This window comes from Tachyglossus aculeatus, chromosome 19 (genome assembly GCF_015852505.1).
Source record: "Tachyglossus aculeatus isolate mTacAcu1 chromosome 19, mTacAcu1.pri, whole genome shotgun sequence".
NCBI lineage: Eukaryota > Metazoa > Chordata > Mammalia > Monotremata > Tachyglossidae > Tachyglossus > Tachyglossus aculeatus.
In genome coordinates this window covers 2,990,809-3,009,229 of record NC_052084.1, presented here as the reverse complement: position 1 = coordinate 3,009,229, position 18,421 = coordinate 2,990,809, and the positions used below count along the sequence as shown (strand labels likewise).

The following is an 18,421-nucleotide window of genomic DNA, read 5'->3' as shown; positions in this document are numbered from 1 at the left end:
ATTAAGATTGTGAGCCCCACGTGGGACAACCTGATCATCTTGTATCTCCCCAGTGATTAGAACAGTGCTTTGCACATAGTAAGCGCTTAACAAATACCATTATTATTATCATTATTATTATTTAATCCCGGCTCTGCCACTTCTCAGCTGTGAGACTTTGGGCAAGTCACTTAACTTCTCTGTGCCTCAGTTCTCTCATCTGTAAAATGGGGATTAAGATTGTGAGCCCCACGTGGGACAACCTTGATTACCTTGTATCCCCCCAGGGCTTAGAACAGTGCTTTGCACATAGTAAGCGCTTAACAAATACTAATATTAATATTATTATTAAAAATTCTTGATGATCTCTGCCTCTCTCCTACAACTGATCCAAAAGGGAGACTGTGTCCGCTCTGCCCCCCTGTGGTCTGAAGTCACATTGTGATACTGGGACCATGTGGTTGATAATGATAATAAATGTGGCATTTGTTAGGTGCTTACTTTGTGCCAAGCACTGGGGCAAATACAGGACAATCAGGTTAGACACAGTCCCTGCCCCGCACGGGGCTCACACTCTAAACATGAGGGAGAACTGTTATGGAATCTCCATTTAACAGATGAGGAAGCGGAGGCACAGAAAATTTAAGTGACTTTTGACTCCCAGGCCTGGCTCTTTCCATTAGGCCAGGCTGGTTAATGGACTCAATTTTTTCTTCCACGTTCATTCAGGAGGACTTTGATGAGCAAAGAGAGTAAGCCAATCCTGCCAGAAGTTAGCCCTCTCACCTTAATAATAATAATAATAATAATGGTATTTGTTAAGCACTTACTATGTGCAAAGCACTGTTCTAAGAACTGGGGAGGACGCAAGGTGATCAGGTTGTCCCACATGGGGCTCATAGTCTTAATCCCCATTTTACAGATGAGGTAACTGAGGCACAGAGAAGTTAAGTGACTGAGGCCTGGGGGACATCGCTGAAATCTGTGGCATGTCCTCATTTAGTTTTACTAGTCTTTGTTAGGCGCTTACTAGGCAACACACACTGTACTAAGAGTTGAGACAGATATGTGATAATCGGCTTGAACACAGTCCCTGCCCCACTGCAGCTCATGGTCTTTTTTTCCATTTTACAGATGAGGGAACTGAGGCCCAGAGGAGTTGAGTGGGTTACCCAAGGCCACACAGCAGACAAGCGGCAGTCGGGACTAGAACTCGATTCTGGTGCGGCTCGAGGATTTTTCTGACTGAGGCGGGGCCCGGGGCGGTGAGATTTCTAGCATGACTAAGCATGGGTGTCAGAGCCGAAATGTCCCGATAGAGTGACACGGAAAAGTTGTCAGCACACGGGCACTGTGGAGAGCTCTTAAGCCATTTTAAAGGACATTATTTCAGGCCTGTTCAAATTTCAAAAATAGCTCTAATCACATTACGTCTCCCTGGAACCCTCTGTTCAGAGGAACAAGTTTCTTCTGTAATGAATAAAACGTGGACATCAGAAAAAAAAATATCCCAGCTGCAGGCAGCCACACTTAAGGTGATCTTAGCAACAAAAATAAGATTCAAGTACCCTCACCTCTCCGATTTCACCAGGCCCGAAAATCCTCTTCGGATTGGATGGGGAAAATACCTTTGGGTGAAAAAAATCGGCCTACAGGATGGCACACAGCCAGCTTCCTGAAGCTCCTTTACCTGTGTACCACCTCTCTGTCACAGAGAATTATTCACTGTGCAACGTGTGCAGAGCACTGAACTAAATACTTTTTTATGGTACTCATTAAGTGCTTACTACGTTCCAGGCACTTTTCTAAGTGCTGGTTTAGATACAAGCTAATCGGGCTGGACACAATTCCTGTCCCACATGGGACTCACAACTCTGTTGTATTGCACTCTCCCAAGTGTTTAGTACAGTGCTCTGCACAAGGTAAATAAAAGGTGTTTAAGAATGTGAACCCCACGTGGGACAGGGACTGTGTCCAACCTGATTAACTTGCCTCTACCCCAGCGCTTAGAATGGTGCACGACATATAGTAAGTGCTTAACAAGTATCATTATTATTACTATTATTATTATTAATAACAAGTAATTGGCAGAGCCGGCATTAAAACTCCTCCGAATCCCAGGCCCATGTTCTTTCCACTAGGCTGTGTTGCAAGTTCTGGGGGACCTGAGGTTTTAGCGGATTTCTCACCGAAAAATCAATCTCCTGGCAGCAAAACAAGTGGATGTTAACTTTTAATGGGGTGGCAACTTTGGTTCATGGAGCGAGAAGCCAAGAGGTCATCACGTTGGCCTGTTCCTTCCCCTCTACCCCAGGCCACCATGCAGTGGGTGGAAATAAACTTCTGTGCATTGGGCAACTGGAGATAGGATTTTCAAAAATTCCTATAACCATATAGTCCCAGCCAGAGAGCAGTATCTACTTTCCAAGTTTCCCACCGACACGATTGGCTTTTTACACCCCCAAATTGCAAAACTACAAGGAGTTGCAAACCTCCCAAATCACATGTTTTTATGGCTTTTTTTATGGTATTTGTTAAGCGCTTGCTATGTGCCAGGCACGATACAAGGTTGTCAGGTTGGACGCTGTCCCTGTCCCGCATGGGGCTCACAGTCTTAATCCCCGTTTTATAGATGAGGAAACTGAGGCACTGAGAAGTGAAGCGACTTGCCCAAGGTCACACAGCAGACAAGTGGCAGAGCCGGGATGAGAATCCGGGTCCTTCTGACGTCCAAGCTTGTGCTCTATCCACAAGGCCATGCTGCTTCTCATTCATTCATTAATTCAATCGTACGTATTGAGCGCTTACTGTGTGCAGAGCAGTGTACTGCGCGCTTGGAAAGTACAATTCTCAAATGCAAGCATCAGCAGAGTGCTGCTTTTCAAATGCTGGCAACAGCAATGCGATTAAAATTCAACTCTGGAGAGAGATCCAACCCTAGACACTCCACCCCACGTGGTGGAGACAAGGATGATGATGATGCGTTCATTCAATTCACTGATTCACAAATTCAATCGTATTTATAGAGAAGCAGCATGGCTCAGTGGAAAGAGCATGGACTTTGGAGTCAGAGGTAGTGGGTTCAAATCCTGGTTCCACCAATTGTCAGCTGTGTGACTTCGGGCAAGTCGCTTAACTTCTCTGTCAATGATGTGCATCTAGCTTTACTTCTATTTATTCTGATGATTTGACCCCTGACCACATGTTTTGTTTTGTTGTCTGTCTCCCCCTCCTATACTGTGAGCCCGTTGTTGGGTAGGGACCCTCTCTATATGTTGTCAACTTGTACTTCCCAAGCCCTTAGTACAGTGCTCTGCACATAGTAAGCGCTCAATAAATATAATTGAATGAATGAATGAATTCTCTGGGCTTCAGTTATCTCATCTGTAAAAAGGGGATGAAGACTGTGAGCCCACCATGGGACAACCTGATCACCTTGTAACCTCCCCAGCGCTTAGAACAGTGCCTTTGTACACAGTAAGCGCTTAATAAATGCCATCATTATTATTATTACTTATTGAGCACTTACTATGTGCAGAGCACTGTATTAAGCACTTGGGAGAGTCCAATACTGCAATAAACAGGCACATTCCCTGCCTCGTGAAGCCCGTGAATGTGGACCCCCTCCCCACGCTGTTTGAGCCAGGGGATGATTACCTCGCAGATCTTTCTTGAGCTTCCGTAGGTCCTTTTGAAAATCCTCGAGCTTCATCTGGGAGGCTTGGAAGAGGTCTTGAGGCTCAGGGAGAGGGAAGATGCACTGTTCTTTCCCTGCGTCCTGAAATCGGGAGATGAATGATCTCTTTTAAGGACCGTCATCGACGGGCTGACGAAATGACACCGGGAATGATAATGGAAAAGCGGATCAGGCCTTCAGGCTGGGGAAGCGCTCTTTTGGGGTAAAAGGCTCTGCCGCCACCCTCTTTGCACTCACCTCATCGAAGTTGCGGAGATAATATGACACAATATAGGAAAGGAGGCTCCTGCTGTTATCCTAGATGGAAAGACCAAAGTCAGTTCAGCTTTGAATCGATAAATTCATCCAGTTCACCCTCTAGGCTGTGAACTCATTATGGGCAGGGAATTGCACATTCTCTGCCCACAACAAGCTTACAGTCTCCAGGGGAATACAGACATTAATATAAATAAACACACAGGTTACACACGGGCAAACCCTTCACTGTGAGTGGGGGAGAGGTGCGATTTACCTGCACATCACTGGATTCACTACTGCCTAGGTAGTGGAATTCAGTTAATTTTTTTTCCAGCCTGAATTCTGCTACCGAGGCAGTAGAGTGTCCTGTGATGTGCAGGTAAAGCTCCTCAGCTTTGTTTTGCTGATGAAAATTCGTGCTTCGGTGTCATGTTTGCCTGATGCTAGTCAAACGACAACTCAGCCTCTTTTGGGCCTAGAGGCAGAGGCTGGTTGGCCCCATGATGACTCCAGGTAGACTTGAGGCTCAATGCTTCTATGATTAGGGAAATCAGCGGAGGTCTGTCTCTGGGGGTTTCTGATAAAAAAAAAATCATCTCGGGCATTTGGCAGCTGTAACAAAACCTCATGTTACAAGCTCTGATGTCGGCCCTCCTGTGAGTCAGGTTTCAGCGATTTGCACACCCACAGCGAAAGAAAACAAAATAACCGGAGCACTTTATAAACCACGTGGAATCTTCCCAAGACCCCCATGCTTCAAGGGCTGATTTTTGTGGTTCGGGTGTAACAGCGCCACTTTTGCTGTTGGAAGCTTCTTTCGCATTGCTCAACGGAGCCACTGGATTTGACTCCTCAAATCTGGGCAGCCTGAATGTGGGAAACCATATTTCGTTTTTTTATTTAAAATCCAAAAATCCTTGGACCCCAGCTAGGCCGTCTAGAACTCCTCCCAAGGGACCACCTCTACTTAGTGATTGGGAATGATTTTTTTTTCAGGGTGAGATGGACATTTGTTAAGTGCTTACTATGTGTCAAACACTAGGCTAAGTGCTGGGATAAGTACAAGACAGTCAGGTCGACACAGTCCCTGTCCCTCTTGGGGCTCACAGTCGAAGTTGAAGGGAGGAGAATTTAATCCCCATTTTACGGATGAGGTAACCGAGGCACGGTGAGGTTGAGTGATTTGCTCTCTGGCTACTTACGCTGCTCTTCACATCCTTCAGCTTGGGCAGAATGTCCAGGCCAAAGCCGTCAGCTTGTCCCCGGGCCTTATTCCCACCGTTCATGTAGTTGCCCAGGGCCAGCACCAAGCCAAGGACCTGCATGACCCCTGACCCATTTTTCAGCATCTGCAAGAGAGGACAAGGAGCGGATTCATTCAGTCAGTCGAATTTATTGAGCACGTACTGTGTGCAGAGCACTGTTCTAAGTATGACAATAAACAGCCACATTCCCAACCACAAAGAGAAGCAGCGTGGCTCTGTGGAAAGAGCACGGGCTTGGGAGCCAGAAGTCGTGGGTTCTAATCCCGCCTCCACCACTTGTCAGCTGTGTGACTGTGCAAGTCACTTAACTTCTCTGGGCCTCAGTTACCTCATCTGTAAAATGGGGATTAAGACTGTGAGCCCCACGTGGGACAACCTGATTACACTGTATCCTCCCCAGCGTTTAGAACAGTGCTTTGCACATAGTAAGCGCTTAACAAACGGCATCATTATTATTCCCTGCCCGCAACGAGCTTGTAGTCTATATGGGGGGACGGACTTTAATAGAAAGAAATAAACGGCAGATGTGGGCATAAGTGGTGTGGGGCTGGGAGGGGGGGGATGAATAATGGAGTGAGTCAGGGCGACCCGGAAGGGAGTGTGAGAAGAGGAAAGTGGGGCTTAGTGTGGAGGAGATAGCTTTCAATAAGGCTTTGAAGGCATGGAGAGTCATTGTAGGGGAATGCAGATACTTCCTGCATCCTGAGGGGGTGAATCCCAGATGCTCAGGAGGGGTGGAGGGGAATGGTGCTCTTCCCCGCCACCTGAGGACATCGGCTGTGGTCCGGAGATGGAGGCAGCAGCAGAACTCGAACCCGCACTTAGTCATTGTCCTGGTGTTGAAACCCCCTTCTACACTGGGCAGGACACAGTAGGACTACCTGACTAACTGGTATTTGTTAAGTGCTTACTAAGTGCCAGGCACCATACTAAGCACTGGGGTAGGTACAAGCTAATTGGGTTGGACCCAGTCACTGTCCCACATAGGACTCGTAGTCCTAATCCCCAATTTACAGATGAGATAACTGAGGCACAGAGAGGTGAAGTGAGTTGCCCAAGGTCACATAGAAGATAAGTGGTGGGTCCAGGAATCCTTAGGTGGACTTCTTCATCAATGGCCTCTTCTCTGGGTATCTACCAGATTTATACATATATGAATCTCTATCATCTCTCTCTCTCCATATACATTGGAAGTATTTGTGTCTTCTCAGAATTCAGCCACACTACGGCCTCTAGATCCTATGGGTGGAATCGCTCATAATGGCAGGCAGAAAATAAAGCTCTTGAACATCATTCATGGGGAGTCTTTACAACTGGAGTGAGGGGAAATGAATAAGCATGGCTTAGTGGCTAGAGCCCAGGCATGGGAATCTGAAAGACCCGGGTTCTAATTCCAACTCTGTCCCTTGTCTGCTGCGTGAACTCATGCGAATCACTTCACTTCTCTGGGCCTCAGTTCCCTCATCTGGAATATGAGGGATGAAGACCGTGAGCCCCATGTGGGACATGGACTGTGTCCAACATGTTGAGCTTGTATCTACCCCAGAGCTTAGTACAGTGCCTGGAACATAGTAAGTGCTTAACAAATACAATAAAAATAAAAAGTGCCTTGGCAAAGGCCGGCGAATAGAGGTTCTCCGTAGACTGTTCTGGTGCCTCCGTCTCTGGAGAGACTCTGGTTCATCCCCCAAACCAGCCGCCACATTCACTTTGATAATAATAATAATAATTTTGCTATTTATTAAGCGCTTACTATGTGCCAAGCACAGTTCTAAGCACTGAGGGAGATACAAGGTAATCAGTTTGTCCCACATGGGGCTCCCTGTCTTAATCCCCATTTTCCAGTTGAGGTAACTGAGGCACAGAGAAGTTAAGTGACTTGCCCAAAGTCACACAGCTGGTAAGTGGCGGAGCCAGGATTAGAACCCTGGAATCGCTTGGGCTGACTTCCAAGCCCGCGCTCTTTCCACTGAGCCACGCTGCTTCTTTGATCTGGGGGCACCATCGTAAAATGGTCCATTCATGCGGGACCACTACCCTTCACATTTAATAAGCGCTTGGAGTAGATAGAGAAAACTTTGTGAAATCTGAAGCATGGCATCCGAGCGAGGGAGACCGGGGAAGCCCAAGCGGGGCTCGGGCTTTGGGGGCGTCAGAACGCACCTCGCACAACTTTTGCAGCAACTCGAGTTTGCGGCGGATGGAGCAGATGCTCTCTGAAAAGGTGGACTGGAACAGGATGCAGAACACTCGCTCTGAAAAGTTGGGGATCAGAGACAGTTCGTAGAGAAACCTGGAGGGATAAAGGCAAGTGTCAGTTACTTAAGAAAACATCTTCATCTTCTACTAGTTAAAGCACTATCTCAAACCCTTAATGCCCTTCTCCACATCAGATGACTAGAATTTTATATTCCCGCCAAGAAGTCTTCCTCTAGACCATAAGCTCCTTGTGGGGAGGGAATGTGTCTGTTTACTGTTGTATTGTATTCTCCCAAGCACTTAGTACAGTGCTCTGCGCACAGTAATTTTTCAATAAATACATTCTACTGTACTCTCCCAAGCAACTTGGAACCATGCTCTGCACACAAAAAGCATTCAATAAATACCACAGACTGACTGACTCAGAGTATACTTTCCCAAGTGCTTGGTATAGTTCTCTGCTCAAAGCAAGCACTCAATAAATACCATTGATTGATTCCCTGATTAATCTCACATCTACCCACCCTAACGCACATTTTAAATGTCTGCCTCTCCAGCTGGATTTTCAGAACCTCGAAGGCAAGGAAAGCCTCCTATGCCTAATGAACTCTGACAAGTGCTTAGTGTAGTACTGTGCGTACAGTACTATCGATCATGATCCAGTTGAAGGGAAACAGAATTCATGCCCACTTCTGTTTCACCTCACATGAATAACGGTCAAGTAGACACTACTCTTCCCCAATTCCTCACATTTACAAGGCCACCCTTACTGTTCAGGCTTATCCAAAGACTTGGCGTTTTCTTTTTCTTTCGTCGATCGCCCGTGCTTCTCTATTTTTTCCAGTTCATCTGACTGGGCTCTCTAGAAAAAACAAGAGACAAAGGCAGAGCCTCAAAAACCTGGCCAGATCACTGTGGCTCTTCTTCAGCAAGCCTTAATTTCTCCATTTTCCTGCGCTTTACCATCTGTTTGCCGTAAAACCTTACTTAATTCACGAGGCGTTTTAAAGTGTAAATATGGCTAATGCAAAACAGATCGTCTCCAAGTCCTCCAAATAACATTATTGACGATTAGTAATCTGCAAAAGATTTATTCATTCAAGCATGCATTGAGACAGTACGTTTTTCCTCCCTATTTGGAGTTGTTTATATACTCCCTAGGATGAAAGTCTTTGCTTTTTAAGTGGGGTTTCTCATTCAAGAATCAATCAAGATACATTTGCGCCCAAGGATTTATTTAAAGTGATGCCTGAGAGACAGAGAGACAGAGAGAGCTTGCAAACATTAACTATCTACATCACTGTTCATTTCTTTTTTTAGATTGGGGAAGAAAGTTGTAATAGAATTAACTCCAAAGCTGACGTTGAAAAAACACAGTGGCCTGGGTACTTTCTTTCTGAATTGGTGGATTTTGGTTCCTTCTTGCATTCAGTCTCTTGCCCACTCCCCACTTCCAACTTACATTTATACCCTTACCATACTGTCAACACAATCCCATAAAAGACATAATTTTCAGAAGTTGCTGGGAAACCTCGTTCTATTTCCATGTCACTTTCAAGGTCCTCAAGTCGATTTACAGTGTTTTAGGTTTAATATGATTGATACAGGCATTGGGTGCTTATGACTGTGTTTTCAAATTGGCCCTTTATTTTCTGCTAAAAAATATTTCCACGAAGCATCAAGTCATTCACTGCCTCAGGGCACCGTGAAGCGCGGACTTCCCCCCACATCTTCAAGTCCTTGGCTTTCCAATTTCCTCTTGACTTAGTTTTCGGTTTAGACAGAAACTTAGTTGGACCAAGAACAGCTCCTTTGGTGATAGACTTGGTGACTTCTAAAGCCTGAAGCGGGAGGGGATTACCCAGGTTATAAGAGACGGTGGTCTCAACAAGAAGTGCTATGGCCCTGTGGATAGAGCAGGGGCCTGGGAGTCCAAAGGTCTTGGGTTCTAATCCTGGCACACAGTCCCTGCCTCACATAGGCCCCACAGTCTAAACAGGGAGGGAGAACAGGCATTGAATCCCCATTTTATGGATGAGGAAACTGCGGCATAGAAAAATAAAGTGACTTGCCTAAGGTCGCACAGCAGGCAACCAGCATAGCTGGGATTAGAAGCCAGGTCCTCTGGCTCCCAGGCCTGTGCTCTAACCACTAGATCACACTGCTTCTGGGCATGATTCCTGAGTGGGCAGGCTATATTCACAAACACGCTGAAAGTGGGAAACTACAGGCCCTGCTGAGAGCTCACCTCCTCCAGGAGGCCTTCCCAGACTGAGCCCCTTCCTTCCTCTCTCCCTCGTCCCTCTCTCCATGCCCCCATCTTACCTCATTCCCTTCCCCACAGCACCTGTATATATGTATATGTTTGTACATATTTATTACTCTATTTATTTATTTATTTTATTTGTACATATCTATTCTATTTATTTTGTTTTGTTAGTATGTTTGGTTTGTTCTCTGTCTCCCCCTTTTAGACTGTGAGCCCACTGTTGGGTAGGGACTGTCTCTATATGTTGCCAATTTGTACTTCCCAAGTGCTTAGTACAGTGCTCTGCACATAGTAAGTGCTCAATAAATACGATTGATGATGATGATGATGACAGAGAGGAGGCAAAGACATCCCCAAGACTGCAAGCTTCTGGGAGTTTGCAGGTCTGGTGGCCGTGGGTGGGAAGTTGGGAAATGGAGAAAAACTTTAGAAGGGAAGATGAGTGAGTCAGTTGTATTTATTGAGCGATTACAGTGCGCAGACCACTGTACTAAATGCTTGGGAGGGTAAAATAGAACAATAGAATAGCACATTTCCAGCCCACAACGAGCTTATAGTCTAGTATCTGGGTCACCAAAAAGTAGACTGCCTTCTCAGAACAAAAAGGCATGAGCGATTGGTTCGGTCCAAAGTGATGGCCCCTGGATTGGATGAGGTCTTCCCCAAAGGGATTGGAATAATAATAATTTAAAAAGTACTAATAACAATAATTGTGGTACTTACTAACCACTTATTATGCACCAGACACTGTACTAAGTGCTGTGGTGGTTACAAGCAAATTGGGATGGATACAGTCCCTGCCTTGTGAGGACCTCAGTCTTAATCTCTGAAGGGAACTGAGACCGAGAGAAGTGAAGTGACTTGCCCAAGGTCACACAGCAGACTAGTGGCGGGGCTGGGATTAGAACCCAGGTCTTTCTGAATCCCAGGCCTGGGCTCTAGGCCCCGCTGCTTCTCTAGAGATTTGTCAGAGGTGGGATTTGAACCCAAGTCCCAACAAAGGGAAGTGGTAAGTTGAGTGTGGTGTCTTTAGACCCCTCGGCCATCCTGACACCTAAGAAGAGGATAGATTCCCCAAGTCCAGTGAGACTGTTAGCTTATCGTGGGCAGGGAATGGGTCTGTCCATTGTACCCTCCCAAACACTTAGTACAGTGCTCCGCGCACAGTAGACGCTCAATAAATACGATTCAGTGGTTGGTCCAGAGCCAGATCACTCGACTGCCCAACAAGTCACGCGTTCAGTCATGATCTGGTTGCCGATTGGCTGCGAGGTTTTTCGGGGGCCTGGAAATCTGTCTCTTGCCCTTCGTCCAGCGCGCGCTACTGGAAACCGACAGCCATATTGACTTGGGGGTGCCATCTGGAATCACTCAGCTTTCCAAACAAGCCGGGAGAAGATCAGGATTCGAGCTGGGCATCCCTAGCTGCCAGGCTGGGTGATTTATCATCTTCTCCGGAGTGTTGCCCGATTTCGTTGTAACTGCTACAAATCAAACGGAGTGATGTGGGGGGAGGGGAGTGGGATGGGCAGAACTAACGATAATTACTTCCTCTAATCATTTTCAGTTAGGCCGGGATGGTGAACGGTCCCATTAGGCGATTCTTATTACCTTCCTCTCCTCTACCGCCCTTCTGTCAAATCCCTTAGCGTTTTGTTTCTGGAGTTTGGATTTGGCGTGCCTGTTTCTTTTTAAGATAGCAACAATAATAATACTAATGGTGGTATTTGTTAACTGTTTCTTACTAGGTGTTAAGCGCTAAGATAGATACAAGACAATGAAGTCTATTTTCACTGGTTACTGGCAAAGCAATCACATAGATCAGCAGTACTTATTGAGTACTTGCAGTGTGCAGAGCACTGTATGAAGCTCTTTGGCAGGGGGTACACTCTAATGGAGTAAGTAGACACGTTTCATGCCCAAGGGATTTGTCCAAGCCACACAGCAGGCAAGTGGTGGAGGCGGAATTAGAACCCAGGGCTCTGACTCCCAGGCTTTTGCTCTTTCCACTAGGCCACACTGTTTCTGCATGTTTATATGTACATACCAAGAGATAGAAGAGTGCAGTAGACTTAATACACGTGATCTGTACCCTCAAGGATCTTACCAACTGCCATTATAGAGGATTAATTCACAATACCCCAAATTGTGCTGCTTCAAGAGCTACCTTTAGTAGTAAAAATAACTAATAGCTATGTGCTGGGGTAGATAAGTGCTTAGTACAGTGCTCCACACACAGTAAGCACTCAATAAATACAATTGAATGAATACAAGGTAGTCAGGTCGGACATATGGAGCTCACAGTCTAAGGGAAAGGTAGAACAGGTACTGAACTCCTATTTTACAGATGAGGAAACTAAGGTACAGAGACGTGAAGTGACTTGCCCAAGGTCATAGGGCAGGTGAGTGACAGAAATGGGATGAGAATCCAAGTTCTCTAGCTCCCAAGCTCTTTCTACTGGGCTACATTGCTTCAAATATTCTATTCCCACCTTCAGCCCTTATTCATTCATTCATTCAATCATATTTATTGAGCGCTTACTGTGTGCAGAGCACTGTAGTAAGCACTTGACTCCGGGTAGATTCAGTGGTATTATACAAACTCATCCTGAGCAACCCATGCTACTTCTTGTCTTTTCCTCATCCCTCCTCCTGCTCCCACTATTTTTAAAGATTTATATTTATATATATATATATATATCCTCCCCTTGGGAAGGGAAGTTCCCAGAGGGCAGGGAGCAAGTGTTTTACTGCCATGGAACTCCCCAAACAGCACAGTATAGCGCTTGGAGCTCGGCAGACATTCAGTAAGTAGCACTGACTGATTGGATGAGGTAACTAGTAAAGAGAGGTCATGGATAAACCATGTGTCAAGCCTCCCCAAAGTCTTATTTGTGCTCTACTCTTCCTCCAAGAAACCGCCAACCCATCAATGGGATTGAGAGTTTACCGGGTGCAGAGCACTGTTCTAAGCACTTGGGAAACTACAATACAACATTAAAGAGGCACATTCCCTGTTCATAATAATAATAATAATAATAATAATGGCATTCGTTAAGCACTATGTGCAAAGCACTGTTCTAAGCGCTGGGGAGGATACAAGGTGATCAGGTTGTTCCACGTGGGGCTCACAGTCAATCCCCATTTTACAGATGAAGTAACTGAGGCACAGAGAAGTTAAGTGACTTGCCCAAAGTCACACAGCTGACAAGTAAGCAGTGCCGGAATTTGAACTCATGACCTCTGACTTCCAAGCCGTGCTCTTTCCATTGAGCCACGGAGCTTCTCAATGAGCTTACAGCCAAGAGGGGGGAGAAAGATATCAATATAAATAAATTACAGATATGCTGCGTGGTTGGGCGCTGCCCCGACTTGCTACCTTTATGCTTCCCCCCTCCCAACCTCACAACACTTATGCACGTATCTATAATTAATTTATTTGTATTGATGTCCATCTCCCCCTCTAGACTGAAAGCTCATTGTGGGCGGGGACTGGGACTGTTTATTGTCATATTGTACTTTCCTAAGCAATCAGTACAGTGTTTTGCACATGGTAAGTGCTCAATAAATATGACAATGAATAAATGAATGGGATAGAGAGTCTGGCTTTAATCCCATATCCTCTACTTACCTGCTGTGCTGACTTTTTGGGGGAGGTCGTTAAACTTCTCTGTGCTTCAGTTTCCGCCTCTGTAAAATGGGGATAAAATACCTTTCTCCCTCCTTAGACTATGAGCTCATCGGAGGTCAGACACTGTGTTGGATCCAATTATCTTGTGTCAACCCCAGCACTCAGCACAATGCACGGCACTGAGCCAATACTTAATATCATCAAGGGGACTACCGAAATGAGATCTGACCATATTTTAGGTTTTGAAAGTCATCTTTAAAATGGTTTAATAGTGAAAAAAAATCAGCATTCATTAACTCATTCGATCATATTTATTGAGCGCTTATTGTGTGCAGAGCAGTGTATGGTAGACCTGTAGACCTAGCTCAGTAAAGCAATGAAATGTGGTGACACCCGTTTTAGAGCGGTCAAAGAAGCACCCCGACTTGATTTGGGGGCAAGAAAGATGATTCAAGGTGGCCTACAAGCCACATTATTCTTCTGAGAGTTCCTCAGACCTCCTAGATGGTTTAAAGAAGCAGCATGGCCCAGTGGAAAAAGCGAGGGCCTGGGAATCAGAGGACATTGATTCTAATCCTGGCTCTGCCACACGTGTGCTCTGTGACCTTGGGCAAATCACTACGCTTCTCTGTGCCTCAGTTCCCCCATCTACAAAATGGGGATTAAATCCTGCTCCCCACTACTTAGACCGGGAGCCCATGTGGGACAGGGACTGTTTCCAACCGGATGAACTTGTGCCTACCCCAGAGCATAGAACAGCACTCGGCATAGAGTAACTGCTTGACAAGTACCATAAATTAATAGCCCAATTCCCCTCCAGAAAGGCACTCTGGTCTCCCCACTTTTGAAGGGTGCTCTCTCCAGGTGCCAAACCCAACCTCTCTCCCAGATCCAGATTCCTGTGTGTCACAACTTCTGACCATGCCTTCGAAACCCGATCCTGAGAAGTAGAAGTTGAGCTCCCAAGCCAAGTTTTTCTACCTTACCTGTTTTCTTTTTCCTAATTGGATTAGGACTTGTTTCATTACAAAAGGGAGAGGAATTCGGCGGGGGGGGGGGGATAGGGCAATTTAAGCTCAAGCAAAGGCCTCTTCCCACAAAGCTTTAGTTTTTGCACTCTTCTCTTCACCCACAGTGGCAAAGTAGGGGACCAATCGCTGGTATTTATTGGGTGCTTATTGTGTGCAGAGCACTGCACTAAGCATTTGGGAAGAGTACAATACAATAGAGCTGGAAGACATGATTCTCATGCTCAAAGAGCTTAAAATCATGTCTGAGAGACAGACATTAAAATGAATTTCAGATAAGGGGAACAGCAGAGAGTTAAGATATGTATTTAATGCATTCTGGTTGACACCAAACTGAACCCTATTTGAAAATAGTGTGGCCTAGTTGAAAAAGCATGGGCTTGGGATTCAGAGGATGGGAGTTCTAAACCTGACTCCGTCTGCTGTGCATCCTTGGTCAAGTCACTTCTCTGGGCCTCAGCTACCTCATCTATAAAATGGGGATTAAGACTGTGAGCCCCTGTGGGACAGGGACTGTGTCCAACCTGATCACCTGTACCTACTCCATAGATACACACATAGTAAGCACTTAACAGCGTGGCTCAGGGTAAAGAGCATGGGCTTAGGAGTCAGAGGCCGTGGGTTCTAATCCTAGCTCCACCACTTGTCAGCTGTGTGACCTTGGGCAAGCCACTTAACTTCTCTGTGACTCAGTTACCTCATCTGTCAAATGGCGATTAAGACTGAGAGCTCCATGTGGGACAACTTGATTACCTTGTATACACCCCAGTGCTTAGAACGGTGCTTGCTTAACAAATACTATAATTATTATTATTATTTTAAATACCACAATTATTATTATTATCATTGAATCAAATACATAGGAAAAACTTGTGTTTTGGCTGGGGGTGGATTTTATATCCCAATTCTCTTTCCTCATCTTAGAAAACACAGACACCCTCTCCCTTCCTCAATCCCAAAAAGCAAACAGGAGCACTACAACAATGTAACGAACTGTAAATACGACTTCAGGCTTTGTGAAAAGACTTTACTGTTTAAATTAAATGCTATCCAATAACACTAAGTAAACTACATAGTCTTTGCCTTTCATTTTTTTTCCTTTTTTTAATCACCAAGATGTATTTAGTAACTGTGTGGTTTAACTAGGCTTTAATTCCTCAGTAAACAGGAATTGACCTCTCAGGATTGTGGCTTTTGAAATTAGGGTGTGTTTAGATTTGGAGACTGCCGAAACTTCATTCATGTCTAGAGGAGAAAGCCCTCTGCCAAACATATGTAATCAGAAAAGGGGGGAAAAAATAAAATAGACGATTACATTCTGAAGAAAGATCGCAAAGTGAATGCCCCCATATGTTTCTCAGAGATCAAATGAAACTGCTAAAGACGGGCCCAGTGATATTTAAGGATCTGGCAAAGGGAAACTTCAGTGTGTTTGTGAAGACGGGAGGCTGGGCTAGTGAAGCTGTGTCCTCTGAGACATGTAGAGGAATGCTTGAGGACAGAGCTCATGAAGACTAGGCCACCATGTTTCCACAAATGAAAGCAAAGGTCTCTCCAACTCGATCACTCCCACAGGCAGACCATAGAGGTTGAATAAGCCCCCCTTTTTGGATGTCTTTCACAGCTTAGCTCTGGCCTGGAAATCCTAACAACTCCAGCACTCCCTAAACTGAAAGTCTTCCAAAATAAGCCCTGGATAAATTAAGTCCGCGTCCGTTCCTCTCAGCTTCCGGGAATTCCTCCTTCGGGCCCAGAGGCAATAGTTCCTTGGTCGCCCAAGTGACAGAACCCTTCAGCTGAATGGACTGTCATTTAGAGGGAAGAGAAAATCGGTCTCCTGGCCGTTCCGGGGTGCAGGCGTAGGGGGGGAAAAAATCAGTTCCACCGGTACATCAGAATGCCCAAATCACCCCCTAAACCTGGCACAAATGAGCGGGCTCAAATCCAGTTTTTCATGCCACTTTGTTGTGTTGTGAGGTCAGAGGGATCCAGAGGGAAGACCATCTGTGTAGGGACCACAAAGACACAATCCATCATTTGATCATCTTATATCTATTCCAGCACTTACTATGTACCAGGCACTGTACTAAGCACTGGGGTGGATATGAGCGAATCAAGTTGGGCATAATCCCTGTCCCATGTGGGGCTCAGTTTCAATGCCCATTTTCCTGATGAGGTACCTGAGACACAGAGAAGTGAAGTAACTTGCCAAAGGTCACACATCAGAGAAGTGATGGAGCCAGGATTGGAACCCATGACTTTCTGACACCCAGGCCCATGCTCCATCCACTACGCCATGTTGCTTCTCAGCATGGTGATGGTGAAGGTGACGATGGTGGGTGTTTTGGACTCCCCAGGGGAGTGGATACGGGTTTTGAAATAAATGTGAAGGCCAGGTTTGATAGGTCTTGGTATAAAACCCAACCACCAATGTTGGATGACCAGAGCAAATGGGACTTATGAATTGTCCCTAACCTTGTTGCTCTGAAGTCAATCTACTTTTATGGTCAAGCTGAACATGTGGGGATTTCCCAAAGCTCGAGATTTGACCATCTGTTTGTTTTTTTTCTCCCTGGTATTTGTACCAGGCACCATACTAAGCACAGGGGTAGACTGGACACAGTCCGTGCCCTGCATGGGGCACACAGTCTTAACCCCCATTTTACAGACGTGGTAACAGAAGCCCAGAGAAATGAAGCAAATTGCCCGAGGTCACACAGCAGACAGGTGGTGGAGCCAGGATGAGAACCCAGATTCCCTAACTCCCAGGCCGGTGGTTTTTCCACTAGGCCACACAGCCTCTTTAGGAGAAGCATTCTTTTGTTCTAGGAGAGCAAAAAGGAAAAAAAAACTCACATATCTGTCATGCCTTCCCTTCACACACACACACACACACACACACACACACACACACACACACTGCACATTTTTCTCCACAGAAACCATGTGCCACTCCATGCAAGGCCTCAAATTATTTCTCTCCTTCTTCCCGAGCCACCCTCTTTCTCTTCTTACATTCTCATACAGGGCTTGAAGGGTCTCCAGGTCAACCAGCGAGTTGTCCAAGTTCACCACAGCTGCAAAACACACAAAAAGGAAGAAATTTGTTGTCAGTTCGATCGTCAGCCAGCTGTGAAAAGATCCCCAACTATTCCCGGCTAAAGATTTCATGAACCAGTGGTCAGACAGCTTAAAGGTTTTAATGACAACGGTCCTTGAAACCCTGACTGGGTTCCTCAACCGACGGGTGCCAACCGCTGAAGTATTCTCTCCCACACCGTACAAAAACACGATCCCGTGAGGGTGGTGAAAGCCAAAGATCAGAGATAAGCTTGGCCTCGGACTTTCACGGCTCAGTCGGGAAACTTAGGAAAAATCCACAAATCCGCGGGCCGCCAGGAAACCCATCGAGCCCATTCCTGTCATTGGGTGGTTTTGACCTTTCGCTCGTTTAGCCGATGAATTCCAAGTCACCTGATGCAGGTAAGATCTTTTAAGGAACTAAGTTGACAGGTTTCATGTGGCTCTAAAATCCGCCTTTCCTATTCTCCCCCCATCCGGGGACGGTACCTCGCTGGGATCGTTTTGTGAGAAAGCGGGCTGGGGGATGAATCGGTTCTGAAAAGACCGAGAGCTTATTTCTTCATGGAGTGTAAAACACACTTCTGGGTGGGCTCTCCTCAGTGGCATTGCTTAAACGCAGGAGGCATGAAGCCTCGTTGGACAGATGCATATCGATACCCACACAGAAGCGGGCCTGCTTCAGCTAGACAGGAGCAGATTTCGGCTCTCCAATGGGTAAGCCACAGGGGCCATCTTGAGGCTGAGAGGGGTTGGGGATGGAAGCCTTGATCTGGCAGTTGGAAAGGCTACCTCCAGGGAACTCTCTGATTCTGTTCATTTCCCTCGCTGGAAATTGGTGTTCTTCAACCGTCAGCGGAAGGACACCGTGCCCTTTCTTCAGGGATCTGGTGCCAAATGTCTGGCCCTCGTTCCGCTTAGTCCTGATTGCCCTCAGCACTCCTAGCAGGACCTGGAGTTCATCACGGGCTCTGCCCACCCACCTTTCCTACTCACTCTACCTCAATCTTGTCCATTCATTCACTCATATTTATT

The 18,421-nt window shown here is 46.0% G+C and overlaps 1 protein-coding gene across 1 annotated transcript in view; it reads right to left on the bottom strand.

Annotated features, from left to right (window-relative positions):
- Nucleotides 1–18,421, bottom strand: part of FMN2 (formin 2) — a 132,091-nt gene that overhangs the window by 40,778 nt on the left and 72,892 nt on the right. Inside the window, 6 exon segments of the mRNA XM_038761407.1 lie at nucleotides 3,637–3,757; nucleotides 3,914–3,973; nucleotides 5,116–5,262; nucleotides 7,342–7,471; nucleotides 8,148–8,239; nucleotides 17,321–17,382. Coding sequence (XP_038617335.1) covers nucleotides 3,637–3,757; nucleotides 3,914–3,973; nucleotides 5,116–5,262; nucleotides 7,342–7,471; nucleotides 8,148–8,239; nucleotides 17,321–17,382 — 612 coding nt within the window.